This window comes from Mustela putorius, unplaced genomic scaffold (assembly GCF_011764305.1).
Source record: "Mustela putorius furo isolate JIRA1106 unplaced genomic scaffold, ASM1176430v1.1 tig00000743_pilon_pilon_pilon, whole genome shotgun sequence".
Classification (NCBI taxonomy): Eukaryota; Metazoa; Chordata; class Mammalia; order Carnivora; family Mustelidae; genus Mustela; species Mustela putorius.
Genome location: NW_025421464.1, coordinates 4,799,012 through 4,813,217, shown reverse-complemented (window position 1 = coordinate 4,813,217; position 14,206 = coordinate 4,799,012). Strand labels below are relative to the sequence as shown.

At 40.1% G+C, this 14,206-nt stretch overlaps 1 protein-coding gene across 2 annotated transcripts in view; it reads left to right on the top strand.

Annotated features, from left to right (window-relative positions):
- The window catches only part of LOC101692773 (ubiquinol-cytochrome-c reductase complex assembly factor 1), a 97,044-nt gene that overhangs the window by 46,310 nt on the left and 36,528 nt on the right, over positions 1 to 14,206 (top strand). For both annotated transcript variants that reach the window (XM_004746554.3, XM_004746555.3), the window contains exon 7: positions 4,763 to 4,871. In XM_004746554.3, the coding sequence (XP_004746611.1) occupies positions 4,763 to 4,871 (109 nt within the window). The remainder of the gene's footprint in view (positions 1 to 4,762; positions 4,872 to 14,206) is intronic.

Below are 14,206 nucleotides of genomic sequence, written 5' to 3'. Positions count from 1 at the left end.
TTTTTTTTTTAAAGATCTTATTTATTTATTTGACAGAGAGAGAGAGATCACAAGTAGGCAGAGAGGCAGGCAGAGAGAGAGGGGGGAAGCAGGCTCCCCGATGAGAAGGGAGCCCGATGTAGGGCTCGATCCCAGGACCCTGGGATCATGACCTGAGCCGAAGGCAGAGGCTTAACCCACTGAGCCACCCAGGCACCCCTTGATGCTAGTTTTGATACTTATTACCCTTGTGAGGATTAAATGGAAAATAGAGTAAATGGATTCCATAAGATTTGTACTAGTCAATAAAGGAGGAAGCTAAATAGTACTGCCTGGGATCAAATTATCAGGGGTCAGATGGCACCTTTGACTAGGTTTGTAGCTCTGGGCAAGTTATTCTTCTGAGATTCAATTTCTTCAACTATAAAGTGTTGACAGTGGGAACACCTGGACTATACCAAAAGAAAAAGCTTTTGCACAGTGAAGGAAACAGTCAGCAAAATGAAAAGGCAACCTACTAAATGAGAGAAGATAATCACAAATGATATATCTGATAAGGGGTTAATGTCTAAAATATATAAAGAACTTATATGATTCAACACTCCCCCAAAATAAGTAATCCAATTAAAAAATGGGCAGAGGACTTGAACAGACCTTTTTCCAAAGAAGACACAGATGGCCAACAGGCACATGGAGAAATGCTCAACAGCAATAATCATTAGGGCAACATAAATCAAAACTACAGTGAGACTTCACTTTGTATCTGTGAGAATGGTTAGAACAAAAAAGACAAGAAATTGGGGCGCCTGGGTGGCTCAGTAGGTTAAAGCCTCTGCCTTCAGCTCAGATCATGATCTTGGAGTCCTAGGATCGAGCCCCACATTGGGCTCTCCCTTGCTTAGCAGGGAGCCTGCTTCCCCGCCCCCCACCTCTGCCTGCCTCCCTGCCTACTTGTAATTTCTCTCTGTCAAATAAATAAATAAAATCTTAAAAAAAAAAAAAAAGAAATAACAAGTGTTGGTGAGGATGTGGGGAAAAAAAGGAACTCTCATGCACTGTTGGCGGGAATATAAATTGGTACAACCACTGTGGAAAACAGTATGGAGGTTCCTTAAAAAATTAAAAATAGAGGGTGCCTGGGTGGCTCAGTTGTTTAAGTGGCTGCCTTCGGTTCAGATCATGATCCTAGAGTCCCGGGATTGAGTCCCGCATCAGGCTCCCCGCTTGGCAGGGAGTCTGCTTCTCGCTCTGACCCTCCCCCTTCTCATGATCTTTCTCTCTCAAATAAATAAATAAAATCTTTAAAAAAAATTAAAAATAGGAATACCGTATGGTCCACTAATTCCACTACTGGGTATTTACCCCCAAAATGAAAATATGAATTTGAAAAGATACATGCACCTCTGTGTTTATTGCAGTATTATCTACAGTAGTCAAGATTTAGAAGCAACTGAAGTGTCCATTAATAGATGAATGGATAAAGAAGATTCTCCCTCTCTCTCCTCCCCCTTCTGCAATATTACTCAGCCATTAAAAAGCATGAGATTTTTTTTATAACTGTTTTTGACAATAAGGATGGACCTAGAGGGTATGATGCTAAATTAATGAAGTCAGAGACAAATACCATATAAGCTCACTTATGTATGAAGTCTAAAAAACCCATGAATAAACAAAAATCAGAAATAGACTTATACAGAGCAAACTGATATTTCCCAGAGGGGAGAGAGTGAGGAATGGATAAAATTGATGAAGTAGAGTGGGAAGATACAGGCTTCCAGTTCATGGAATAAGTAATGGAGATAAAAGGTACATCATAGGGAATATAGCCAATGGTATAATAGATTGTATGGTAACAGATGGTAGGTACACTTGAGGTGAACATAGCATAATGTATACTTTATGGTCTGAGAAAATCTGTGCCTTTTAAACTTCAGAAGGCAGGTGTATTAACAAACTACAGAATTTCAAATAAATGAAGTATTCCATTACCTCACTTTTGCTGTTGATGAAGTGGCCTCTGACGACATGTAAGCATCAAAATTCACGGTGTCTTTTCAGGTGAGAGGCTGACATGAGCGACTTGATTAAGAAAAATCTTATGAAAAAGGACTGTTGAACTTTCTCTGTCTAGTTTGTTTCTGCTTTGCAGTATATCCTATGTCATATGAAATAGTCAAATCTTTTTCCATGACGTGTTTTTATTGTTACAAAGTGTTACTTCTTAGGCACCAACTGGGTTCAGAGGTTACAAATTTAAAATCATAGCATCCCCAAATCTCATGGTTGGAAAGGATATTAAAGACCACGTAGTCAGCCTCTTAGCTGAGTTCTCACAATGTGTTTACCCTTCAGAAGTAGGCAAATTCTTTACATCTTGGGCTTATTCGTTCCATTATTCAAATCTTCAGAAACTCTCCTGTTAGAAAGTTACTTCTTTCAGTGTTCAGTGTTGAGGACTTCTTTCTCCCTCTGTGGTTTACCCATTGGTTCTGATTCTAACTCTTGGACAAATAGTCCAATCACTTGTCTACGATATTTAAGGCAACTCTCTTGTTTTTCTCCAGGCTACATGTCTTCTGATCATTCCTCTCATCCTCTTGTTTCGTAAAATATAACGCTTAAAACTGTGGACAGCGGGGCGCCTGGGTGGCTCAGTGGTTTGGGCTGCTGCCTTCGGCTCGGGTCATGATCTCAGGGTCCTGGGATCGAGCCCCGCATCGGGCTCCCTGCTCCGCAGGAAGCCTGCTTCCCTCTCTCTCTCTCTCTCTCTGCCTGCCTCTCTGTCTACTTGTGATCTCTGTCTGTCAAATAAATAAATAAAATCTTTAAAAAAAAAAACAACTGTGGACAGCATTCTAAGCTTTCTAAGAGTCTGATCTGTGTTGAATGGAACAAAAATTTCACTTTGAAGATATTATGTTTCCAATACTATATCTAAAATCACGTTAATATGGGGGGCAGCCTCATCATCACCTTGACTTCCTTTGAAGTTAATTGTCAGCTTAAGCCTATACGGCTTTTTCACACATAGATGGGCATGACTGACCTATCCTGTACCAGTACCAGTTCTTTAAGACTCAAGTACAAGACCTTAGGTTTACCTCTGTTCAAATTAATTCTGTTATATTCAGCCCATTGAAACAGTCTGTTGAAGTATTTTTGGCTTATGGTTGGGTCATCCAGCATATTTGTCTTCTTGCCCAGCTTCTTGTCATCTGCAGATTTGATAAGTATGTTTTCTTTTCTCCATCTTAGTCGTTAACAGAGATGTTGAGGCAGGCCAGGCTGAAATCATTCCATTGTACCATACTATTGCTAGTAGAGTTTAATGGGCTGGATTAGATCCAATATGGCATAATTATAGCAGGAAATGTCTTTTGGTGAGTAGTCCTATTAAAGCCACCTAAAAACTATTAAATGAAAGATAATAGAAATAAGGATGTTTATTAAGAGTGAGATAAGGAACTAGTTTGAAAAGTTAATGTCCCTGTTTGTATTTTTACACATAGTTAAGTATAATATATGTTTACTAATTAATAAAATATAATACAATTCTTACATTCTTATGGAAGATTTAAGCAGAGACCCTTATGGACTGATTAGAGGCAATGTGGTATAGGAGAAGAAGCCCAAACGAAACTTGAGATGTTTTATTCACTTATTTATTTAGCAAATAAGTATTAAATGCCTACTATTCTTAAGCCCTGGATATACAATGGTTATTGGAAAAAAAAAAAAAGAAACCCAAAACAGCCCAGGGGTGCCTGGGTGGCTCAGTGGGTTAAAGCCTCTCTGCCTGTGGTTTGGGTCATGATCCCAGGATCCTGGGATCGAGCCCTACATCAGGCTCTCTGCTCAGTGGAAAGCCTGCTTCCCTTCCTCTCTCTGCCTGCCTCTCTGCCTGCTTGTGATCTCTGTCTGTCAAATAAATAAATAAATAAAATCTTTAAAAAACCCAAAACAGCCCATACTTGATCTTTGCCTTCAGTGGAACTTATATGCTAATGGGGGATACGTTTTGATAATTACGTAGGTGAAATCATAGTACTTTCTGTGATTGGTGTTCTAAATAGGTTCTGTCAAACAAACAGTGCAACTCATATATTGAATTTAAAAGTTTCTAGTAGCTCCATTAAAAAAAGTAAAAAAATAATGAAATTTATTTTTAATAATTGGTTTTATTTAACTCAGTATATCTGAAATAATATTTCAGCATGTAAGCAGTATAAAAAATTTGAGGTATTTGTATTCTTTTTGTTGAACTAAATCTTTGAAATCTTAAACTTATGCTACATTTCAGTTGGAACTAGTTACATTTTAAGTGCCCAATAGCCACATGTAGCTAGTAGCTTCTGCGTTGGACAGCATAGTGCTCTGTCCATCTTTACAGACTACTCAGTGGTGTTGGGCACCACTTTGTGTAGCCTCTGTTTTTATTCAGTAAAATGAAAGATTTGACTTGCTTATCTTCTAACAACTAAATGTGGGTCACTTGCATGTATGAGAGTGAGGTTCTCCGAATAATCTCATTCTCTTGATCTGGGTGCTTCTTATATGTATATAATATATAATATATAATATATAGTTTCTCAGGCTATACACTAAAGATTTGTGTACTTTATAATATTTATGTTATACCTCAATGAATGTTTTTTTAAATAAGATCACTTACAGTTTTTTAATTCTGTTTCCTGAAATACTCAGATGAACTGACCTTCAGTATAAATGTATGATACAAAGAATGCAAACAGCCAGTTACTCTTTATATCTTCTTCCCACCCAGGATGTGTCTAGTCCGAATGAAGCAGGAAGGCCGGAGTGGGAAATACATGTGTCGGATCATAGTTCATTTTATGTGGGAGGATGTTGAGCAGCGTGGCAGAGTCATGGGGGTAAGTGAAATGCTGTCAGATTCTGGTCCTGGAGAACTCCAGTGAGGGATTGCCTGACTTGAGTTGACGTTGTATATGTTCTAGAATGGCTTTGCTTTTAGATTTCTGTGTATTGCTGCCTAATGTCAGGTTGTAATTCAGCTAGAGTTGCTTCTGCCTCTGTGGAGACTGACATGCCATGGAGACTTTGTGTTTGCACACATTATTATGGTTTGTCAGTGTGAGGACATCCTGTGTGTGTGTATGGGTATGGATTTATTAAGCCCAAATAATGGTGGTAAGAGGGATGGATTTGTTGAATGGAGGAAATCAAATAATTGAGCTTTAGGACGCTATGCCTTTGACACCAATTCAGTCTTTGAACCAGTCCTCCTCTAAATTTGTTCTGATGGAAATACCCTGGCATCGGGCCTGCACTGTCCTCAGGAACTGAAAAACAAGCGCCTTGATCACTAACAACCTAGAATAATTTGGCAGGGTATCTGCTGAAGATGTACATTAGTACATTTAACAGTTAACTGAGAAAGGGGGATTGCGTGTGACTGTGTATGTGTGTGTGTGTGTGTGTGTGTAAAGCATAGAGTGTAGGAAATGGAATCATAACATTAGAATAAGATTGTTTATATAAATAGTAATCTTTTCCTTTGGGTATATTGTATATTTTTGTGTTTAGACCATATTTTACTAGATTGTAATCCTTGTTTTTTCACATTTCATTGCCTCCCAGTTTAGGATTGTCTAAAGCAGATGGGATCACAAAATGGGTTTATTTGGTTTTTTTTTTCCATTAAGATGGTCTCCCTACGGACTGAGGAGTAAACAGAGTTTATGTATGTATTATAAAAGTACACATTCATAGAGTAAAAATCAAACAGTAAAAAGTATTTAATGTAAAGACAAGTGTCCTTTCCCCATTCCAACCCCCCAAAAGTAACCATTGTTAAGAGTTGATGTGTATCCTTCTAGTTGTTTCTTAGATAAATGCAAATTATAAATAACACAAATGGGCTTAACCATACACAGTTTTGCATCTTGGCTTTTTATCTTGATACGTATTAGATATGGGTTTTGTTTTAAGACTTTTTTTTTTATGTAATCTCTGTACCTAATGTGGGGCTCAAACTTGACCCTGCAATCAAGAGTTGCTCCAATGATTGAGCCAGCCAGGTGTTCCTATATTAGATATGTTTTTACTTTACAATTGTTTTTATTTTCATTTTTTTTGAAGGCAATGAAGTTTTTTTTTTTTAAATTAACATTAGTGTATTATTTGCCCCAGGGGTGCAGGTCTGTGAATCATCAGGCTTACACGTTTCAACGGCACTCACCTAGCATGTACCCTTCCCAAAGTTCATATACCAGCCACCCTATCCCTACTCCCCTCACCACCACCCCCAGGAGCCCTCAGTTTGTTTTGTGAGATTAAGAGTCTCTTTCATAGTTTGTCTCCCTCCCCAGTCCCATCTTATTCCATTTTTTTCCTCCCTAACTCCACAGCCCCCTGCCCTGCCTCTCAAATTCCTCATATCAGAGAGATCATATCTTTCTCTGGTTGACTTACTTCGCTCAGCATAATACCCTCTAGTTCTATCCACGTCATTGCAAATGGCAAGATTTTGGGGGTTTTGATGGCTGCATAGTATTCCATTATAGGTATATGTGTGTGTGTGTGTGTGTATACACATATGTGTATATACACCACATCTTCTTTATCCATTCATCTGTTGACGGACATCTAGGTTCTTTCCATAGTTTGGCTATTGTGGACATTGCTGCTATAAACATTCAGGTGCACGTGCCCCTTCAGATCACTGCATTTGTATCTTTAGGGTAAATACCCAGTAGTGTGATTGATGGGTTGTAAGGTAGATCTGTTTTCAACTTTTTGAGGAACCTCCATATTTAAAATTGTTTTTTAAAATTCAAATTGTTTCTACTTGGTGTATATTTTTTAAGGCTTTCTTCTATGTTATCTACAGAAAAAATATAATACTGTTTTTGTGTCTGTCTATTGGATTATACCTGATCATCTTCTGTGTACTAATATGCAGTTAATATGTACTTAATTTTATTTTCACTCAACAATATGTCTTGGAGAATTTTTCCCGTGCTGCTTAAGAGTTAAGTGGGAGGTCGTCCCCTATGTTGTATTTATTGTAATTATTTTCACATACTCTTACATCATTGTCTAATGGTATCATAGGCTTATGTGCTCTGTGTGTAAAATTGTGGTCTTTGAGGCTGAATCAGGGAGATGATGGTTTCTTACTGAGAGGATATTTCCAAATCCTCATGTCTTTGGAGGAACTGCATGTATAGGAAGCACAGTGGACATCCGTTTGTTTTAAGACGTTTCCAGTGACATTTACATGTCTTTCTCTGGGACAGTAGACCATTGGCGTTTCTGTTCATTCCAAGAAGAGGATAGCATTTGTCAGAGTTTTAGCTGCTACCAGCATCATCATTATTTGTTTCAGAGTCAGTGAGTACTGTCTTTGGAAGTGTGTTTGTTCTTTAGTTTGTTGTTCATTTTTTTTCACTATCAGGCCTTTCTGCTGTCTTTGCTACCCAGAGTGGGTCAGCAGTCTTGAAGCTATTCCTGTAGCTAAGTGTTCCACATGCGCTCAGGTACTTACTGTCCATCTCTGTGGCAGCACCCAGTGGACATAGGGTGGTGCTGCTGGTACCAAATCACTTAATGATAACCAGTGACACCCCCTGGCCAGCCAAAGCCTTGGCTGAGTGCCATGCAGTGACACAGTAGCTCTTCTAATTATTTAGCCTGTTTTTTCTTGTCACTATTGACTAAACGTGCCTGGATGTTAGACTGCTAGAGCCGTGTGGGCCACATGGCTTAATGAGCCATAGGTTACTGATTCTCGAGCTACAGGAGCATTTTAGTTATTACCCCTCCTCCACCATCAATTTCCTTTGGACCTCCATAAATATCCCCATCACAATCTCCAGCACTTTGAATCTTCTGTGTTACTTTATAATGTTACTTCCTCTTGACTGTATGCTTTATAAAGGCAAGAGACCAGTCTTAATCACACGTTTTTGCTTACATAGGAAACATTGGATGAATAAATACTTGTTGAATGAATAAATTAATTTCAGCCTCTGAAATTTTATTTTAAAGCCCACTTATCAGATGGATGATGCTTGATTTATTTGTTTGTAGTCCATGTGTACATCAGTACAGCCTTGTGGGAATTAGTTTTTCCTTTTCTTTTTTTCCCCCCTCCATTTTATCCGACTATTTTTCTTTCTAAATTTTGTTAGATATGATGTCCTCTTGAGAAGTGTGTTAGATAGGTGTTTCTCAAACTTTATTGTGCCTGTGGTCCACCTGGAGAATCTTGTTAAAATGCAAATTCTGATTCAGTAGGTTGGGGTGGAGCCACAGTCTAAATTTTTAGAAAGTTTCAGCTGATGCCAGCACCATAGGTGGAGCAGGGTCGGATGGGGCAGCCACACTTTGAATAACAAGGTTTTAGACGATCCATAATACTCCCCAAGTACAGACTTGTAAATTCACCTGCATGAAGAGAAATGCCAAGCCCAGTGTAGTTACAAAGACTATAAATAAAAGATGGTGATTTAAAAATAACACGTTTGAAAGAGTTGGGGAGTTACCAGTACTGCTTTTCTATTATAATTGACTTGGTTCCCCTGCACCCCCTTTCCAAACTCATGGTAGACACCCTTTACACAGGCAAGAAAATTATATTTTAATCACTTTTGTTATGTGATTGTGTGTGTAGAGTGTGATTGTGTGTGTAGAGGGGTTCTCAGCCTTTTGTGTGTACAGCCTAAAGAAATGGGAAAGTTAGAGATGTGCGGCTGGGGAAAGTAGTAGGGAGACAGTCTGGCCTGGTTCTGACCCTGGCGGCCACGTCTCTCCTCCTCTGTGCTTCAGTTTCTTTAAAAAAAAAAATGTGAGTTATTGGGGTGCCTCAGAAAATCTGACTAGAAGGTGGTAATTTGTAAATCTGTCTCCGTATAATTTGGCATCCCAGGTGTACATCTTTAAGAAAACCCATATAAAAAGTAGTAGAATTTATAAGACTGATCAATGTAGTGGTGATCTTTTTCATGCCAAAGAATTCTTAGAGGCAATTACTTTGAGTGGAACCACTTGTGAATTAATGACGAATCAGAAATTTGATTCAAGAGCTCCTTTGAAATTAGAACTGCAGTCTTATTTGGTGGGGAAATTTTTATTAAAAATGTTTTGCTTTTTATCAGCTTTTTAGGAGCCCAACTATTGTGAAAAACAAGGCAGACTCATATATCATTAGTGAAGCTGGTATAAAATGCGAGTGTTAAATTTGAGGTTACAAAAATCACATCAATAATTTAGAGTGTTCTAACTTTTAAAAAAACATTATTTGGGATTTAAACATATAAATTAGCTGTGGAAATAAAGTTCATTATATCACCTCATCTGGTCTTGTTTTATTTCATTAACTGGTTCTTAAAAACCTTTGTGAGCTGAGTTGCAGCTGAAGAGGCTGGAGACCATTTTTCCTTGGGCCCTTGCCTCACTCCTGAGTGTTGCTAAGAGTAGAGAACTAAGACTTGACACAGCTGTAAAAACAGACAGCGCCTTTGGCCTCAGTGCTTTCTCTTGGTGCAGGCACATTTCAGATGTAAATTTCACTTTCTGCCTCTCCTACTAATGAAGTAAGTTTCTTTTGCTGGGTTTGCAGCCAGGTGTGTCCAGTCTTGTGGCTAACCCGGGTGCTTTAGTTAATTTTTCCATTTGTGACATTTCAACCAAACTTAAAAAACAAACATAAAAATTAGCTCAAGGCAGTGGCTCAAAGTGTTAATGGTAACCTTAGGCTGGCTAAACGACTTCCTCTCAGTTCTGCTCTGCCAGACATCTCCACCTTGTGGCTTACAATGAGCAGGTTTAAGCTTTCCAATAGTTGGAGACTAGGTGGGAAGGAACATTAAGAAATTCCAAGTTTATCCTTATCAGTGGTCCCTGGAATGCAAGTTGTCTCATTAGGACTTCAGATGATTTCTTGCCAGCACCATTCCAGAATAAGGATGAGCCTCCTGTCATCTCAAGGTCTCCTGTCCTCGCTAGCAGAGCTGCCTCATGGGTGCAGCAGGCCTAGAAAGAGGTGGAGGAGCTGTGGGCTGAACTGGACTCCTTTGTAAAATTCTCCTTTTCTTCTTAGAACCAGCATTTTGCTTTGCAAGGTCCTCTGTGATCACACTCCAGACTACCTTTCCAAACTCATTTCCTCTAGCTCTTCTTGAACTGTAAATATGTAAAACCTTCTAGCACATGTGCCTGGCACATAGTAAGCACTCAGTGAACATCACATTCCAGCCTTGCTTCACACACTCTTCCCTCCAGCTGAGCTGAATGCCTTGCTCTTCCGGTCTTGCGTCTTTCCCCACGCGGTACAAAACACGGGTTGCCTAAACACCTCAGCCTCAATTCCTTTACATCCCTCCACCCCATACTGGAAGCCAATCCCAGTTGTCCCTAGCTGGAAGTACCTTAGTAATTTATCTATACCCTTCTTCTGGCTCTTATCGGTTCTCTTTTGTATCATTGTTATTCGTGAGTATTGATTACTTTCCAGGTAACTTCCCTGGGGACTGGGTCCCGGGGCCTCTCCCCGCTCCCCGCCTTTGTATTCTCCAAAGTACTTGTCTTTGCCCCTTGGCTGAATGCTTGTCCAGTAAAGAACTGACAACAAAGGACTGTTCTGGAAGCCCACTATATGTATTAGAAAAAGTGTGGTGGAGAGGCATCCCTTTTCATTCTGCGCATATTTGTTTGCTCTGTTAGTCTTAAATATTGTTAGAAAAAGAAATGAGAAATTGTTTCCTTGACCCTCAAGTATTTCTTTTTCTGTGCTTTCACATCTTCTAATGGATTTGACTAAAAAAACCAACAACTTATATATGAGGCCGTTTATGTTTCTAAACTAACAAAGACTTTAAATCTATAAAGGGTGGTAAAAATAAGAATTATACATACTCCAGTTTTTCTGGAAATTTTCTTTCAGGCCTCTGTAATACCATTCCCTTCTTCTCCCTACCTCCCCACAGAAATCTTGAAACTCCTCTCTTTTACCATGAAGTAAAAATTTTGCTATAGTTTGCACCTCTAAGTCAGAATTAACACTCACTGCCATCCATAGGTATTGTTTTAAAAGGCAAGGACCACTTTCAGGGCATAGTTTTGTGGCCAGCAATAAGAACGGTGGGGTGTAAATTCTGAGCAATTCCTTGGGCTTGAGGCCTTTAAAATAAGACACACAATCGGAGAGGAGAAAGACAGCTATCATATGATCTCCCTGATATGAGGAAGTAGAGATGCAACATGGGGGGTTAAGGGTTTAGAAGAAGAATAAATGAAACAAGATGGGATTGGGAGGGAGACAAACCGTAAGTGGCTCTTAAGCTCACAAAACAAACAGGGTTGCTGGGGGGAGGAGGTTTGGGAGAGGGGTGTGAGGTTATGGACATTGGGGAGGGTATGTGCTATGGTGAGTGCTGTGAAGTGTGTAAACCTGGCGATTCACAGACCTGTACCCCTGGGGATAAAAATACATTATATGTTTATGAAAAATAAAATAAAATAAAATAAGATAAGACATGTTTGTTGCCAGATATCAGATGTCTTTTTTGAAAGTTTTTGAATGTCCTAGGCTGTTGGAATGGATATTTGTTTATTAGCTGAAAGAAGGCTAAATTCTTAGACGGCAGAGCAATTTCATTTTGGGATTGGCTCATGAACTTCAGCAGGGTCCTGCTGAGATGCATCTTTGGTAGATGCATTTCTTTCTTTGCACAAGTTTCGTGACCCCAGGTCTCAAGAGGTGGCAAGGCTGCATGGAATGTGTGCTTTAGGCAGTTTTGGGACTGATCAGCTGCCTGGGCGCATACAGCCAGAATGCCCATGTGACAGCTTAGTTTCCGTGTCCTTCTGGGCAGCATGCTGGACTCACTTCATTTCAGGGATTGTCCCTGCAAGAGAAGTTATAAACCTTTCTGAAATTGAAATTAAATAGAGCATAAAGCTCCTCTCTATGCACATGATGGCTTCTCTCTCTCATGGCTGCTTTTACCTTCAGTTACAGGTTGTGAGTTTCCTGAGGTCTAATTTATATTTGTCTTTTAATTCCTCTGGTATCTGAAATGGTGCGCTGCTCTCTTTGATGTCTTTTGTACCAAAGTTCTAGTATGCTTAGAACTGTGTGCATTGGCCTCAGCCAGAGCCATTTGCCACACCTCTCGTGCAGGTGTTGGTAATGGTTCTCCTAAATAAATCTCACTTGGGAGATGGGATAAATAGCTCCATGAACCTGTTCTTCCTGTTTCCTGGTTCACTTCAGACATTGTCCCATCAGTCTAGCCTCTCCAAGCTGGAATTCTTAAGAGTTCTCAACTCTTGCCTCATTCTCTGCACCCAAATTGTCCTGTCATTTTTTTTTTTTTAAGATTTTATTTATTTATTTGACAGAGAGAAATCACAAGTAGATGGAGAGGCAGGCAGAGAGAGAGAGGGAAGCAGGCTCCCTGCTGAGCAGAGAGCCCGATGCGGGACTCGATCCCAGGACCCTGAGATCATGACCTGAGCCGAAGGCAGCGGCTTAACCCACTGAGCCACCCAGGCGCCCCTGTCCTGTCATTTTTCTGACCAAAATATCTTTGGATTTTTTTTTTTCCTGTCTTCTGTTCCATTACTTCATATCAACCCTCGTCATCTCTCCTTCATTGCACATGGCCTCCTAACTGGTTCTGGACTTGCCTCACTCTAGTGAACCCTGTCACCATATAAATCACCAGAGGTTTTTCCAAATTCCATGTCTGATGATATCCCTCTGTCTAGAAATCTGAGGGATGAAATTGAGATATCTTAGCAATGGTATATAGAATGGTTCGTAGTCATATAAGAGGATGTTCTTAGAAGATACAGTGTTCAGTATTTAGAAATGAAATGATTTGATATTTTCTTTTTTAAAAATTTTATTTATTTGTCAGAGAAAGCACAAGTAGGCAGAGAGAGGCAGGCAGAGGAAGAAGGAAAAGCAGGCTCCCTACTGAGCAGAGAGCCCAAAGCAGGGCTTGATCCCTGGGCCCTGGGGAACATGACCTGAGCCAAAGGCAGACGCTTAACCTACTGAGCCACCCAGGCACTCCCAAAATAATTTTATATTTTCACGTGGTTTAGCAAAAGATAAAAGGGCATGTGTATGTATATATAGAGAGAGATGAAGCAAATGTTAAAAATATTAACAGTTCTGGGACGCCTGGGTGGCTCAGTTGGTTAAGCAGCTGCCTTCGGCTCAGGTCATGATCCCAGCGTCCTGGAATTGAGTCCCACATAGGGCTACTTGCTCCGCAGGGAGCCTGCTTCTCCCTCTGACTCTGCCTTCCACTCTGTCTGCCTGTGCTCGCTCTCACTCTCTCTCTCTCTTACAAATAAATAAATAAAAACCTAAAAAAAAAAATATTAACAGTTGTGAATCTAAGTTATACAGATTTTTATTGTAATGCTCTTAGATTTTTTTAAGTAAGTTTGAAACTTTTCAGAGTGAAAACTGGTGGGGGCAGGGGGAAGGGGAGGAAATCTTTACATTCCAGCCCCAGCTCATCTTTCTAGTCTGATTGCTAAGAGACCTCTTTAATACACAGATATCCATGCGTGCATGTGTACACACACACATACACACACACCCTCAAACACAGGTTTCACTCATGCCAGGTTTTCACTGATGCTATAGTATACCATGTTCCTTTATGCTTTGGGGCTTTTGTTTATGCAGTTCCCTTTGTCTGAAGTGGCCTTAACACCTGTCTTGCCTTTTCATGGCACTGTAAGACACAGCTGGATAGTACCTCTTCCAGGAAGCTTTTCCCAGCAACACCCCCTGCCCCGGCTGCCCCCCCCCCCCGCGCCCACCGCTTGTAATATTGGTATATTTGGCCACTCCCTTCTCTGTATTGCTGTAGCGCTGTCCTATAATTGTGGGTTTGTATAGGTCACGCCCAGTAGACGGGATGAGGATCCTAGAATTCCTGGTGTCTTACCTAGAATGCCTGACATGGTCGCCCTTCAGGCACTTGGGTGGACACAGGTCCTTGCTTCCATTATTAGTGATTGGGCAGCACTATCTCCCAAATACTGACCTAATAAATGATCTCTTATCACACCTGGATTCCTTTTCTTTGACCCACACTTCCCTGAGAAAGTTTTGTTTTTCTCTCCCTGCCCTGCCTCTGGGGTTCCTGGACTCTTTCATCATTTATATTCTCATTCACTTTATAGAATAGACAAACCTTAGAATATTAGATTGAGG